The sequence below is a fragment of the Oryx dammah genome, unplaced genomic scaffold, assembly GCF_014754425.2.
Source record: "Oryx dammah isolate SB20612 unplaced genomic scaffold, SCBI_Odam_1.1 HiC_scaffold_1, whole genome shotgun sequence".
In the NCBI taxonomy this organism is placed as follows: Eukaryota; Metazoa; Chordata; class Mammalia; order Artiodactyla; family Bovidae; genus Oryx; species Oryx dammah.
The window spans coordinates 72210215-72226819 of record NW_024070185.1 but is presented as its reverse complement, the minus strand read 5'-3'; the positions used below and the strand labels follow the sequence as shown (position 1 = coordinate 72226819).

At 38.9% G+C, this 16605-nt stretch overlaps 1 protein-coding gene across 3 annotated transcripts in view; it reads right to left on the bottom strand.

Annotated features, from left to right (window-relative positions):
• The window catches only part of PPP2R2A (protein phosphatase 2 regulatory subunit Balpha), an 86671-nt gene that overhangs the window by 13851 nt on the left and 56215 nt on the right, over positions 1–16605 (bottom strand). For all 3 annotated transcript variants that reach the window (XM_040243359.1, XM_040243376.1, XM_040243368.1), the window contains one exon: positions 6497–6662. In XM_040243359.1, the coding sequence (XP_040099293.1) occupies positions 6497–6662 (166 nt within the window). The remainder of the gene's footprint in view (positions 1–6496; positions 6663–16605) is intronic.

Sequence of the window (16605 nt, the reverse complement as noted above, 5' to 3'; positions counted from 1 at the left end):
TCCCATGGGTTGCAAAGAGTCGGACACAACTGAGCATGCATGCCCATTATAAGCTTAAAACTGGACTTATAAAATGCCACATCTTAATGGCCCTTCATATGCAAATGAATATACCAGAATCTGAAAAGCAGTGTATAGAGTACTTTGTAGTGCTCCATCATATAGAGACAGCAGGGACTCCTCCGGCCTGGCTACCCCTCTGCCCAGTGGAGAAGAGCACGCTAAGCACCACTGTGGGTGCCCCAGCAGAGATGACATGTACACGGAGAACAACTGTCAACTTTACTAGCTTGCAGCTAACTATTTCATCTGAACCCTATGTAACTGGAGTTTTCAGGTATACTGCAGTTAAGTTATATGTGTTTTCTCAGTGCCATTTGGTTAACATGTTTATATAAAATAGGTGAAGAATGACAAATTTTAGTCTTTAACCTGTCCCCAAATCTATCATATAAATGAGCCATGCCTGAATTCTACATTTTGGGAGAAATTATCATCTAAAGATTTTAAGGATGAACCCCTCCAACGCCATCACACACACATCCCCATGATTTCTCATGGCCTGCTCAAGTCTGTCATCCTCATTAAAGATCCAGATGAAGAAATCACAATAAACTTAACAAACATTTCAGACGAGATGACCTGGTTTGCGGTTCCTAGTAGTGTGATAGAAAAAAAAACAGAGAAAGGAAAAGAAAAAAACTGGGCAAACCGATTTTTGAGAAAAATTAAACTTCAGAACAAAAAATTTTAAGTGATAAAATCTGTGACTTAAGAGAGTGCTAAAAACTTTTAATGGCATAAACATAAGACCGAGAAGTACTACACAATATCAGTGCAGTGCTTGTGAACAGGCAGGTTGGGAATTTTTAAAAAAAAAATCTAAATTCTTATATGGTCTGCAGTATTTTTAAAAACTTTTTTTTTTGGCTGTGCTGCTGGGCTTGTAGGTTTGTTGCTTTCTTTTTTGCAGATTCTTCACCACTGAGCCACCAGAGAAGTCCAGCAGTTACTTTTACCTGGAATTTTAGCCCTGTAGTTGGAGGCACGTGAGAATAATCAAACTCCAAAAACTGCACACAAGACTATGTGAATATACTCATTTTCTGTGAAGAGGGTTATTAGATTCCTCTCAAAAAGTTAAGAACCACTGCTCTACAGTGTTCCCCGACATTGTGAATACTGATATCTAAAGTGTTTCAGAAGTTCAGAGTCCCAGTGTTCCCCTCACCACAGAGGGTTAGAACAGGGAAAACCAATGCTACCAAGTTTCCTTTGTGGATGTGCGGCTTTTACATACAATCCAAAAAGCTTATCACAGTTATCCAAGTCTATGCCCCAACCAGTAATGCTGAAGAAGCTGAAGTTGAACGGTTTTATGAAGACCTACAAGACCTTGTAGAACTAACACCCAAAAAAGATGTCCTTTTCATTACAGGGGACTGGAATGCAAAAGTAGGAAGTCAAGAAACACCTGGAGTAACAGGCCTTGGAATGCGGAATGAAGCAGGGCAAAGACTAATAGAGTTTTGCCAAAAAATGCACTGGTCATAGCAAACACCCTATTCCAACAACACAAGAGAAGGCTCTACACATGGACATCATCAGATGGTCAACACCGAAATCAGATTGATTATATTCTATGCAGCCAAAGATGGAGAAGCTCTATACAGTCAACAAAAACAAGACCGGGAGCTGACTGTGGCTCAGACCATGAACTCCTTATTGCCAAATTCAGACTTAAATCGAAGAAAACAGGGAAAACTGCTAGACCATTCAGGTATGACCTAAATCAAATCCCTTATGATTATACAGTGGAAGTGAGAAATAGATTTAAGGGCCTAGATCTGATAGAGTGCCTGATGAACTATGGAACGAGGTTCATGACATTGTACAGGAGACAGGGATCAAGACCATCCCCATGGAAAAGAAATGCAAAAAAGCAAAAAGGCTGTCTGGGGAGGCCTTACAAATAGCTGTGAAGAGAAGAGAGGCGAAAAGCAAAGGAGAAAAGGAAAGATATAAGCATCTGAATGCAAAGTTCCAAAGAATAGCAAGAAGAGATAAGAAAGCCTTCTTCAGCAATCAATGCAAAGAAATAGAGGAAAACAACAAGACGAGATCTCTTCAAGAAAATCAGAGACACCAAGGGAACATTTCATGCAAAGATGGACTCGATAAAGGACAGAAATGGTCTGGACCTAAGAGAAGCAGAAGATATTAAGAAGACGTGGCAAGAATACACAGAAGAGCTGTACAAAGAAGATCTTCACAACCCAGATAATCATGATGATGTGATCACTAATCTAGAGCCAGACATCTTGGGAAGTGAAGTCAAGTGGGCCTTAGAAAGCATCACTACGAACAAAGCTAGTGGAGGTGATGGAATTCCAGTTGAGCTGTTTCAAATCCTGAAAGATGATGCTGTGAAAGTGCTGCACTCAATATGCCAGCAAATTTGGAACTCAGCAGTGACCACAGGACTGGAAGAGGTCAGTTTTCATTCCAATCCCAAAGAAAGGCAATGCCAAAGAATGCTCAAACTACTGCACAATTGCACTCATCTCACATGCTAGTAAAGTAATGCTCAAAATTCTCCAAGCCAGGCTTCAGCAATACATGAACCGTGAACTCCCTGATGTTCAAGCTGGTTTTAGAAAAGGCAGAGGAACCAAAGATCAAATTGCCAACATCTGCTGGATCATGGAAAAAGCAAGAGAGTTCCAGAAAAACATCTATTTCAGCTTTATTGACTATGCCAAAGCCTTTGACTGTGTGGATCACAAGAAACTGTGGAAAATTCTGAAAGAGATGGGAATACCAGACCACCGAACCTGCCTCTTGAGAAATCTGTATGCAGGTCAGGAAGCGACAGTTAGAACTGGACATGGAACAGACTGGTTCCAAATAGGAAAAGGAATACGTCAAGGCTGTATATTGTCACCCTGCTTATTTAACTTATATGCAGAGTACATCATGAGAAACGCTGGACTGGAAGAAACACAAGCTGGAATCAAGATTGCTGGCAGAAATATCAATAACCTCAGATATGCAGATGATACCACCCTTATGGCAGAAAGTGAAGAGGAGCTAAAAAGCCTCTTGATGAAAGTGAAAGAGGAGAGTGAAAAAGTTGGCTTAAAGCTCAACATTCAGAAAACGAAGATCATGGCATCCGGTCCCATCACTTCATGGGAAATAGATGGGGAAACAGTGGAAACAGTGTCAGACTTGATTTTGGGGGGCTTCAGAATCACTGCAGATGGTGACTGCAGCCATGAAATTAAAAGACGCTTTACTCCTTGGAAGAAAACTTATGACCAACCTAGATAGTATATTCAAAAACAGAGACATTACTTTGCTGACTGAGGTCCGTCTAGTCAAGGCTATGGTTTTCCTGTGGTCATGTATGAATGTGAGAGTTGGACTGTGAAGAAGGCTGAGTGCTGAAGAACTGGTGCTTTTGAACTGTGGTGTTGGAGAAGACTCTTGAGAGTCCCTTGAACTGCAGGGAGATCCAACCAGTCCATTCTGAGGAGATCAACCCTGGGATTTCTTTGGAAGAAATGATGCTAAAGCTGAAACTCCAGTACTTTGGCCACCTCATGAGAAGAGTTGACTCATTGCAAAAGACTGTGATGCTGGGAGGGATTGGGGGCAGGAGGAGAAGGGGACGACAGAGGATGAGATGGCTGGATGCCATCACGGACTTGATGGACGTGAGTCTGAGTGAACTCCGGGAGTTGTTGATGAACAGGGAGGCCTGGCGTGCTGCGATTCATGGGGTCGCAAAGAGTCGGACATGACTGAGCGACTGAATTGAATAAGCTGTTAAGACAACCTATTCACAAGTGAACTTTTATTAGTCATATATTCAAAGACCCATGGTCAACAGATTTTAGAGCTGGATGTTTCTGCAACATACAGAAACTGAAGAGAATTCAGAGAAAGACAAAGGAGGTTAAAGAGAAAGAGTAATAAAGTCACTTGAAGAAACATTAAATGAATAAAGTTATAAGAGGACTATGAAATTATTTAAGTAAAAACAATTTGGGAAATACTTGAATAGTGATGATCACAGAAAGCCCATGCAAAGATGAATATTAATTCTGATTACTCAAAGTTGGAATGTTTGGTCCTATTTTCCATCAGTCTCCCCAGTAGTTTTCTAACTTTTCTGTGAGTATAAAGACCCATTACATTATGAAGAGAGAAAGTGCAGATAATACGCTGTCTCTCAGATACTGCTCAGATTTAACAGAATTTGACTTTTTTCCATATTTGCCTTCTCTCTTTTCAAAGAATACAGCTTTTCAGATGCAGCTCAAGTCCTATCCCTCTCATCCCTTTCCCTATTCTCAGCACCCTCAGATACTGTGGTTTGTAAAATTTGCATACTTGTTACATTCTTCCACATTGGATTCTACTTTTAGCACAAAAAATAATACAGCTACCATCCCAAAAGTTGTGTTTTACTTAGTATCCATTAACAACAACAACAAAACCCAAACAGGTACAATGCATTCTGTATTGCCCTTAAAAATAAGCTGTATTACTAATCAACGATTTTTCAAATTTACATAATCCTAATTGGGGAACACTGTTTGTTCTGTCTACACAAAAACAGCACTTAGATTCACATAACCCCTGACCCAACCCTTGGAATTTCCAGTGGTTTCCCCTTCCACTGAGCTCTTGTTGAGTTCAGTGTCTAGAAAGGCTGGGCTGACTGTATGATGCCTTATTTATTTCAAATCACAAGGGACACCTGCATGGACAATACGCAGAGATACAAATGAAAACTGAGAGATGAAATGGGGTCTGCTTTCAAATAATACTGAGAAGGCAGGGTAAGAAGTACCAGCGAAACACAACTGGTGATGAATTGAGAACTGTTGAAGCTGGGTGTCTGGTATATGGGACTTCATTATGCTACTTCAGCTTGTATTTTAAAAATTCCCCTCTATAAAAAATAAAACAATTTAACCTATAAGAAGTGAACTGCCAAAATTACTACGAGCAAACACACTTCCTAGGACATTTACTTCCAAAGTAGAAACTGCCTAAATTGTATAACACCTATTGCATGCAAGCTTAGTCACTTCAGTCATGTCTGACTCTCTGTGACCCTATGGACCATGGTCTGCCAGGCTCCTCTGTCCACGGGATTCTCCAGGCAAGAATACTGGAGTGGGTTGCCATTCCTTCTCCACAATAATACATATTTGATGTCAAAGAGCAGTACCTGAAGTGCTATTTCAAAGAACTTAGTTAACTGTACAAATAAAAACTGAACCAAGATTAGAAACCAACGTACAACATGAGTGAACACATAGCCTCCATTTATAATGTTGTAAATTACAAGCTTTAAATCATTATTTCTATGTATTTTCCTTTTAATAAGGAGAGGAAAATGCAGTTCATGTTATCAGCCTGTGGTATCATTCTGTGGAATGCATTTCCAAGAATCTGACACAGTGGGTGAGAAGGCCTAAGGTGATGAAACCAGCACTTCATGTTTTCTACTGGGTCAACCAAAGTCACCTGAGTTTAGATTCTGCAAGTGCTAAAGAATGGTGAGTTCTAGGTGCTAGTATCTGATTTTACTAGTACCAAGGGGATGAGAAAATGGAAGTCTTCCCCAATCCTTGTTCCAACATCAAAAAGCTTTTAATTTAAATTTTTATAGACTGGCTACCCAAAACACCTGGAAGTACTCCTCAACCATGCTAATGACTCTCTCTAGACCCAAATCCGCAGGGATAAGCCAAGTCACAACTCAGGTGAAAATAAGAAGAACAAAAAGAAATGACCCACTTCTTAATCTGTCATAAAGGACTTTAAATTCTGATAGAATCATTATATAGTTCTAACCTTCATTAAGTAACTCTTCCTACAGAAACACGGGAGTATGGCAGTGAGGCAACTCCAGTTTGTGTCCTTCTTGAACGAGGATCAAGTAAGACGAGAGCTATTCTAGAGAGTGTCCTGGAGTGGGGACTGTCCTTTGACAGTGTTTTGTATTTATAGTATGAAATACTCTTTGGAGAGTTAGGCACACTTAAAAAGGAAGAGGGAAGGAAATGAACACCCATCGTGTGTACTCCCCGCAACCAGATGGTAATGCAAATCCACCACCCTGAGTGTGCAAACGAGGAGACCCAAGCAGGGTCAGCAACCTGCCCAAGGCTCCTAAGCTAAAAAGGAGCAGGAACAGGATCTGACCCAAAGCAGATGTAAACCTCATTCTTTTTACTACAAACAGTGTGTGCACTAAAGAACAAGGACATCTAAGGAGCTCTTTCAGAGAATTTAAAAACTGAAAGAAAATAAAAAAGACAAAAAAAGAAGAGTTTACATTCTATATGAAGAAGAAATATTTCCCAGTGTCTATCTCCAGAGCCCTCTTAACAACTACTCCTCTTTGAAAAGGGGAAAGAAACCCACAGGATATGTGTACATAGTGGGTATATGAAAAGAAAAAATGTACACTTACCATTGGTAGACAATAAAAACTGAGCAGCATTTTTCTGGGGTAACCACCTAATTTTGTTGATCTTTTCTTCTATTTCTAAACTTTTCAAGTAGTCAAACTCTGGTTCATGGCTCTGAAAGGTGCTGTAAACATTATATTCTCCTCTGCTATGAGACTGGATTTTGTTCTAAAATGGAAACAAAAATATTTGGACCAGTTGAGAAATATTTCAAATTAATCAAACAGTTAATCAATTCTAACAGACCCTGTATCATTTTATATACAATTCTATTGTTTTTTATATTTAAAGCTTCCAAGGAATCAATACAAATGCTTTAAAGAAAAAAAAGAAAAGCTAGATAAACCCTTTACTTAATTAGGCTCAATTTATTAGGAAAAGTGGTATTAAAATATGTATCATTTTGATTGCTACTTCACCATTATATATGACATACTTAACAGAGGACTACTGAACATACATAACAAGTTCATCCAAAAAGTAAAGACTAAATAAGAAAACTCATCAGAAGCAGCAGAAAGAAGGGTGAGGTACACCCTTCTCATGCCTACCTTTGGGTCATTTCACTGCTGGAAAGCTCTTGAAGAGAAGAGCCCTCCTAAGTGCAATGGTACATTTGACCCCAGCCTCCCCTACTCAAGACCACATTTACAGGGCTGTATTACTCACTGAGACTACATCCAACACTACCCAAAAATGCTAACCCTCCTTAAATTATCTTTCTTAATTATGAGCCTAGCATACACCAATGATTTACTTCATTTAGTATCAGTGCGAGTGAATATAATTGAAGCTACTGGATAGAGACTACTTGTAAACTTCTTCAATTAACACTAATACCTTAGCAAAAATGAAAATTGTAATCATTTCTAGAGTTTCACTTATTAATCCATCATCACACAATCAAAAACATTTCCACCAAAAACATTAAATGTCTAGTTCAAGGAACCAATGGAAAATTCGTTTAAAAGAAAGGTAGTATTTATAATCAACTATTTTAACTAAATATGAATTAACAAATGAAATGTTTAGGATGACGTGATACTAAGAATAGCCTGTTGGTCATTATTATTACTCTTTATAAAAAGAAAACCTTATTGAATCATTATCTCATAAGCATAGGCTTTAGGTTGGTTTTTCCAGTAGTCTGATTATCTGGATTTATCAGTCATGGTGACAGTTGTTTCTGGATTAATTATTATTGCGTGCGTTCACCAATACTGAGAATGCAGAACACATCACAGAACATAATGCACACTGGGGATGTGGCAAGGGTAAAATTCAAACTGAGAACCTTGGTCTCATTATAATACTCTTACACCAAATCTAATAACCCAACCCATTTAATAGCTATGTACCAATATCTCTTTAGAAGAAATTCCATTTATCTTCCACTGAAAATTACTTACTCGGTCTCAAAACATTTGTCCTATTATTCTCCAAGAAAGTTACAATAACAGCAATTCAATTTTTAATATGAATGCTATATTTAACGTAAGCAAAAGACTATAGTACTATATACACTGGGTCCCAGAGGTATACAGAGATTTAATAACACAGAATCTCAGCCTTCAGGTAACTTGTGTATAAGAAGCTTTAGTCAAGAGTAGAAACTGAAGTCCATATAATTCAGGTAGGCCTGAATTAGGGCAAAAGTGGAACTGCTGGGCCAGAATGGTCTTTTCACTGAATAGTTTTCGGTTTATTGGTTATTCATATATTCAGTATAATAAAACAAACCCTGACCCTTACTACACCCACCTTAAGCCACTCATATAAATTGATTCCAAGTGAATTATCAGGAATATAACTGTAAATGCTTCTAGTACAACACTATGCAAGAGAGTTTTCTGCAACAATGGAAACAGTCCTTATCTGCACTGTCCAATATGGTAGCCACCAGTCATATGTGGTTGTTGAACACCACTGTAGCCACTGTGACTAAGGAAGTGAAGTTTACATTTATTTTAACTAATTAAATTCTAAACAGCCACATGGAGCTAGTAACTACCATACTGGAAAGCACATATCTAAACAATAATGGGAATATATTATCTTCCTAGATCTTGGAGTAGAGAAGTATTTCTTTCATAGGAAAGAAAAAGCAGTAAGTCTAGAGAAAAACATAGATAAACTGAATTATATTACTTCTACTTAGCAAAAGATATCATTCAGAAAAATAAAAAGGTAAAGCATAGAATGGGAGATACTTCCAACAAATACAACTGACAAAGGGTTAATATTCAAAAGGTGCTAAGCCTACACATCAGTGAGAAAAATGACAATCTAACAGAAAAAAGTGCAAGAAATTTTAGTAGGTACTTCACAAAAGATGATATCCAGTGGCCAATAAACCCATAAAAAGACTCTGAACCTCAGTATTAATCACGAAAGTACAAATAAAAACTATAACAAGACACCCTCATAATCTCAAAATGCTTAAATTATAAAATTACGGACAAAGCATTGGCAAAGATGTGGAAGAGCCAGAATTTTCATACATTATATGAGAATAGAATGGGCAGAACCACTTTTTACTACTGTTGTTCAGTCACTCAGTCGTGTCCGACTCTTTGCGACCCCATGGACTGCAGCACACCAGGCTTCCCTTTTTACTATGCTGTCTTCTTTTTTTATACTATGTTGTCTTAAACTTTTTATTCTTTATAGCCACAAACTGAACCAACCAAAACATCTACATCTGTAACAGAATGGATAGATTGTGGTACAGTAATACAGAAGACCACAATACAGTAATGAAAGTGAGCAAATTATTACACCAACAAAAACCGAGCAAAAAGGCCAGACACAGAATACTTACTGTATATTCCATTTATAAAAAGTTCTAAAACTACAGGCCAAACTAGACTTATAAGGAGGAAAGAGAAAGAAGTGGCTTGGAAAGGGAATGAGGAGGGTTGATGGAAGTAGGGAAGTTCTAGCTCCTGACCGAGATATCTGCTGCATGATAATCCACTAGTGTTTTGTGCATTTTTCTGTGTATATTTCAAGTTTTTTTTTTTAAACTAGCATACAAATTGTGTAGCCACTTTGAAAATACCATGAGGGTTCCTCAAAAATATAAGTAATAGGGACTTCCTTGGCACTGCATAGGTTAAGACTATGCTTCCACTCTAAGGGCCACGGGTTCGATCCCTGGTTGGGAACTAAGATCCCATATGCCACATCGAGGGAAAAAAAAAAAAAAACTACTGGATGATCTGGCAATCTGGGTATAAATCCAAAAGAAGCGAAAAAGGAATCTCAAAAGACATTACTCACAATAGCTAAGAGGCAGAAATAACCTAAATGTCCACTGACGGATAATGAATAAAGAAAATGTGGTGGGCGGGTATGTGCACACACATATAAATTATTCAGCCTTAGAAAAAAAAAATGAACTCCTATATCATAGGCTACAACATGGATGAACCTTAAGGACATTATGCTCAAAAAAAAAATAAAGCCAGTCATTAACGATAAATACTGCACAATTCCACTTATATATATGGATTATCTAAAGCAGTCAACCTCACAGAAACAGGAAGTAGAATGGTGATAGCCAGGAACTGGAGGAGGATCAATGGCAAGAAGCTGCTGTTCAGTGGGTACAGAGTTCCAATTATACTGGGGGGGGGGGGTTGCTGCACAGTAATATGCATGTGGTTGGCAAAACCCTCCTGTACACATGCAAACTGCTGGGAAGTTGGATGTTATATTTTGCCACAAATAAATACAGTTCAGTACACAAAAACAAAATGAGAATTACAAAAACACATTCAAACAGTTATCTATGAAGTGGGAGGTGAATGGCAGCACATCATGCAAATAAAAGTAAATATGTGCACTATTGCACACCTATGTGTATGTTTTCTTAAATAAAGGGCCTGGCCATCATCTCTAGTGGTAGTCTCATGAACTCGAGTATGCCCCTGAGATTCAACCAACCAAAATAGAAAACCACAGTAAAATCCAATGGTTTTAGAGCCAAACAAACATTTGGAAAGAGAATTAGAACTTCATTTCTTACACAAAAAGAAGTGAAAAAGGAATCTCAAAAGATTAAAAATAAATTTCAGAGGGAAAAATTAAATGTTTAAAAAGTACATAAAAGAAGCTAAGAGAAATTACAGTAGTGAATTTCAATATAATTCTCAAGTGAAAAGCAGCTTCTAAATATAAAAGTGAAAGCAAAGAACACAGAAAGGTTGACTTCTGACAAGGTAAGAAGAAAAATATTTAAAAGTTAAGGAAAAAAAAAGCATCCTAGGGAGAAAAGTGCATCATAAGACAAGGTTCATGTGTAAAAAATATTACTATCTTTTCAAGTCCTTAAAAATAATTAGTAAAAATATTAACACTCTCCCCCTTGAGAGATGAAAAGGTCAACAGTTGGTAGCTTACCTAAAAAATGGTCAGCAAATATATAACTACTCATCATTAGTACACAAAATTAAAGAATAATGTTTTGCCTTTAAACCGATGAAGAATTTAAAAAATGATAATGATCATTGCTTTAAAGATGAGAATATGGACAAAAATTATACACTACAGGGAGAAGTATAAATTTACACAGCTTTTCTGGAGAATAATCTGTCAATACTTATTGAAAGCCTTAAAAGATGTACTCAACAATTCCACTTCAAAGTATAACCTAATGAAAAACAATGTATGCAAAGATGTATTAACATAGGGGTTATGGGTGCCCAGTTTCTGCACAGTGGGAAGTCCAGGTGTAACTTGTACTTGGTCCTCTATATTGTGGATTCAACCAACCATGGGAATGTGTAGGTTACAGGTAATACAGTTGATCCCTGAACAGCACAGGACTGCTTTTACGTGTGTATTTTTAATAGTAAATACAACTGTACTATGGATCAGGGGATGCAGAGGGCTGTCCATAAATTATATAGGGGTTAACTCCATGTTGTTCAAAGGGTTAACTTTAATGCTTTAAAATGTTATAAAATCTAAAAAGGTTAAAGTGCTATGATTCAGACTGTTATCAGTTCAGTTCAGTCGCTCAGTCGTGTCCGACTCTTTGTGACCCCATGAATCGCAGCATGCCAGGGTCCCTGTCCATCACCAACTCCCAGAGTTCACTCAAACTCATGTCCATCGAGTCAGTGATGCCATCCAGCCATCTCATCCTCTGTCATCCCCTTTTCTTCCTGCCCCCAATCCCTCCCAGCATCAGGGTCTTTTCCAATGAATCAACTCTTTGCATCAGGTGGCCAAAGTATTGGAGTTTCCACTTTAGCATCAGTCCTTCCAAAGAACACCCAGGACTGATCTCCTTTAGGATAGACTGGTTGGATCTCCTTGCAGTCCAAGGGACTCTCAAGAATCTTCTTCAACACCACAGTTCAAACGCATCAATTCTTCGGTGCTCAGCTTTATTCACAGTCCAACTCTCACATCCATACACGACTGCTGGAAAAACCATAGCCTTGACTAGATGGACCTTTGTTGGCAAAATAATGTCTCTGCTTTTGAATATGCTATCTAGGTTGGTCATAACTTTTCTTCCAAGGAGTCAGCATCTTTTAATTTCATGGCTGCAGTCACCATCTGGAGTGATTTTGGAGCCCCCCAAAATCAAGTCTGACACTGTTTCCACTGTTTCCCCATCTATTTCCCATGAAGTGATGGGACCAACTGCCCAGAATAATTTAGTTCTAAACCATGACACAGAATAAGAGCAAGGCATAGAGCAATTTTAATTACTGGGAATATTAAGAGGTAAACTGAAACTAGGAATCTGGAGAACAGACGGCTGAACAAGAGAGGTGCTTGGACGAGTTAATGGATATGAATGAGGACTAGAGAGAGCCCAGGTCTCTCAACTCTCAAGGCTTCCAAACTCCAACTTTTCTGTCACTAAACTTCTACAGAGAAGACATCATTCCTTAATAGCTATTGTTAAAAAGTCTGAGGTCCAAGTCTTTTCTCATTACTATAATTGAAACTGATTTTCTTGATTTATAAGACTCATTACTTAGAGGAGTTAAGACTTGTTTTTCATTGTGGATATTCATCCCAATTTATACCAGATTAGCTTTTCTTTTTTTAACCCACTTGACTAGCTGTGCGATCTTAGAAAAGGCATTTAACTTAGGTCTCAATTCACTTATAAATTTGTAATAAATTGAGATGTAGTAAGCAAGCATAACATCTCCATTACTTTACTGTGAGAATTAATAAGATTTAGGGAGCTTGGCAGACAGTGTGGCACATCAACTGTTGTTGCTAAACCCGGGTCAGAAAGGGGAATGCAATGGGCAGGGAATTGGGAGTAACAGCAAAGGTTCTAGAGTAAGAGTTCACTTCTTTGTTAACTGTACGACTTCTGACCAGTAATCTGTCTGAGCTCCTCCGTTTCTTTACTGGTAAAAGCAAACTGCATTGCCAGGAGTTGCAAATCTACGTCCCATATACTACTCAACTCCCAAGAGAATGCTACCCTGTCACCCTAAAACAGCAGGTTCTGTCCCTTCACTTTAATAAACAATACACTAAACCAAGCCCTTTGTATATATGATATTAAATTCTATTAAACAATATCATGCGGTTGAGTCTCATTCTAGTCTTTCCAAATAATTTAGAAAGGGAATTCAAACATATAAACAATACTATCCATCTTTTGAGATAAGCATGCTAAAGGTTTCTTCTAAACCATGCTAGTGAAGTGAAAGTAGCTCAGTCACGTCCGACTCTTTGCGACCCCATGGATAGTCCATGGAATTCTCCAGGCCAGAATACTGGAGTGGGTAGCCTTTCCCTTCTCCAGGGGAATCTTCCCAACCCAGGGAAGACTTGGGATCGAACCCAAGTCTCCCACATTGCAGGCAGATTCTTTACCAGCTGAGCCACCAGGGAAGCCTAAACCGTGTTAAGTTTTAGGAATACTACATTAAGAAAAGTGAGAAAGAAAGCCTAGTAAGTAACCAGCAGTGGTAGAAAACAGAAAATAAAGGCTGCGTAACAATCCAGAAAAATCAGTAAGAACAACCTTTCTGTTCACCTTTCTCCTTAACTGTCTTTTAAAAATATTAACCCTCCCCAACATTTTAGCTTATATGTATCAAAAAGCCTCAGAAAAACCAGAAGAAAGTCTGAGCAATCCAAAGCCAACAGGAAACCAGTTACTTCAACAAGTGCTGACCATCTCCTGGGAGCACCCATAGAAATAAAGATTCCTTAAAAAGTATGGAACACCACAGTCTGACAGCTGCCTGGGCTCTCCCTCCATATTACCATCATCAGAAAGAATATTGCCCCATCCACTTTGATGTCAAAAGTTATTATTTAAGCTGTTAAAAAAGTAACTGCAATTTTGCACGTGTTGAACTTTGCCGTTTTGATGTTGGAATCAATTCAGTTCAGTCCCTCAGTCATGTCAGACTCTTTGCAACCCCATGGACTGCAGCACACCAGGCTTCCCTGTCCATCACCAACTCCTGGAGCCTACTCAAACTCATGTCCATCAAGTCGGTGATGCCATCCAACCATCTCAGCCTCTGTCGTCCCCTTCCCCTCCTGCCTTCAATCTTTCCCAGCATCAGGGTCTTTTCCAATGAGTCTGTTCTTCGCATCAGGTGGCCAGAGTACTGGAGTTTCAGCTTCAGCATCAGTCCTTCCAATGAATATTCAGGACTGATTTCCTTAGGATTGACTGGTTTGATCTCCCTGCAGTCCAAGGGACTCTCAAGAGTCTTCTCAACACCACAGTTCAAAAGCATCAGTTCTTCGGCACTCAGCTTTCTTTATGGTCCAACACTCACAACCATACACGACTACTGGAAAAATCATAGCTTTACCTAGATGAACCTTTGTCAGCAAAGTAATGTCTCTCCTTTTTAATATGCTGTCTAGGTTGGTCATAGCTTTTCTTCCAAGGAGCAAGCATCTTTTAATTTCATGGCTGCAGTCACCATCTGTGATGCTTTTGGAGCCCCCCAAAATAAAGTCTGTCACTGTTTCCATTGTTTCCCCATCCATTTGCCATGAAGTGATGAGACCAGATGCCATGATCTTTTCTTGAATGTTGAGTTTTAAGCCAGCTTTTTTGCTCTCCTCTTTCACTTTCATCAAGAGGCTCTTTAGTTCTTCTTCGCTTTCTGCCATAAGGGTGGTATCATCTGCGTATCTGAGGTTATTGATATTTCTCTTGGCAATCTTGATTCCAGCTTGTGCTTCTTCCAGCCCAGCATTTCAAATGCTGTATACTGCATATAAGTTAAATAAACAGGGTGACAATATACAGCCTTGATGTACGCCTTTTCTGATCTGTAACCAGTCCATTGTTCCATATCCAGTTCTAATTGTTGCTTCCTGACCTGCATAAGGTTTCTCAAGAGGAAGGTCAGGTGGTCTGGTATTTCCATCTCTTTCAGAATCTTCCAGTTTGTTGTGATCTACAGAGTCAAAGGCTTTGGCATAATCAATAAAGCAGAAGTAGATGTTTTTCTGTAACTCTCCTGTTTTTTCTATGATCCAATGAATGTTGGCAATTTGATCTCTGGTTCCTCTGCCTTTTCTAAATCCAGCGTGAACATCTAGAAGTTCTTGGTGCATGTACTGCTGAAGCCTGACTTGGAGAATTTTGAGCACTACTTTGCTAGCGTGCAAGATGAGTGCAATTGTGCAGTAGCTTGAACATTCTTTGGCATTGCCTTTCTTTGGGATACATCCGTAAATAAACGTGGTTATGTTATACACCATTTTAATGTGCATTTCCTGCTTTATGTTTTTTTCTGCTAATGACTTATTACTAGGTGTTTATATTTAGACTATGGAAATGATGTCAGACAAAAAGCAAATTCGAGCTACTTTTTTGAGTTCAAAATGTGTCATCAAGAATTGGAGACAGCTCGCAGCATCAACAACACATTTGGCCTAGGAACTGCTAACGAATGTACAGTACAGTGGAGTTCAAGAAGTTCTGCAAACGAGACGAGAGCCTTGAGACGAAGAGCACAGTGGCTGGCCATGGGAAGTTGACAATAACCAATTAATTGAGAGTCATCATCAAAGCTGATCTATCCTCTTACAACTACATGAGAAGTTGTAGAAGAACTTACTTAACGTGGACCATTCTACGGTCATTCAGTATTTGAAGCAAACTGGAAAGATGAAAAAGCTTGGTAAGTGGGTACCTTATGAGCTGACCAAAAATAGTTGTTTTGAAGTGTTGTCTTCTCTTATTCTACACAACAACAACGAACCATTTCTCAATCGGATTGTGACATGCGACAAAAAGGGGATTGTATATGAAAACTGGCAGTGGTTGGACCAAGCAGAAGCTCCAAAGCACTTCCCGAAGCCAAACTCGCACCAAATAAAGGTAATGGTCACTGGTGGTCTACTGTTGGTCTGATCCACTACAGCTTTCTGAATCCCGGTGAAATGATTACACCTGAGAAGTATGCTCAGCAAACCAATGAGATGCACCAAACCTGCAACCCTTGCAGCTGGCATTGATCAACAGAAAGGGCCCAATTCTTCTCCACAACATAAGGCTTCAAAAGTTTCACAAACTGGGCTACAAAGTTTTGCCTCATCCGCCACATTCACCTGATCCCTTGCCAACCAACCAACCACTTCTTTAAGCAACTCAACAAGTTTTTGCAGGGAAACTGCTTCCACAACCAGCAGGAGGCAGAAAATGCTTTCCAAGAGTTCGTCAAATCCTGAAGTATGGACTTTTATACTACAGGAATAAACATTCTTATTTGGCAAAAATGTGTTGACTGTAGTGGTTCCTATTTTGATTAACAAATACGTGTATGACCCTCGTTATGATTTAAAATTGTCTGAAACCACAGTTACTTTTGTACCAACCTAACACACACAAGCTGTGAAAATCAGCAAGATGGGTGCCCTATTTCAGGACACACTACACAGAACACTGGATGAAATTCGAAAGTTTGGACTCTGACTGTGTGATGGGTGTGATGCCTCCTGGAAACTCGATCTACCCTGTGCCTCAATTTCCCTACATGCCCTGCTTCTACCTCAGAGATTCTGTCAAACAGAAAATCATTCAAACATGTTAGTTCAAAACACACACACACACACACACACACACACACACACACACACACACACA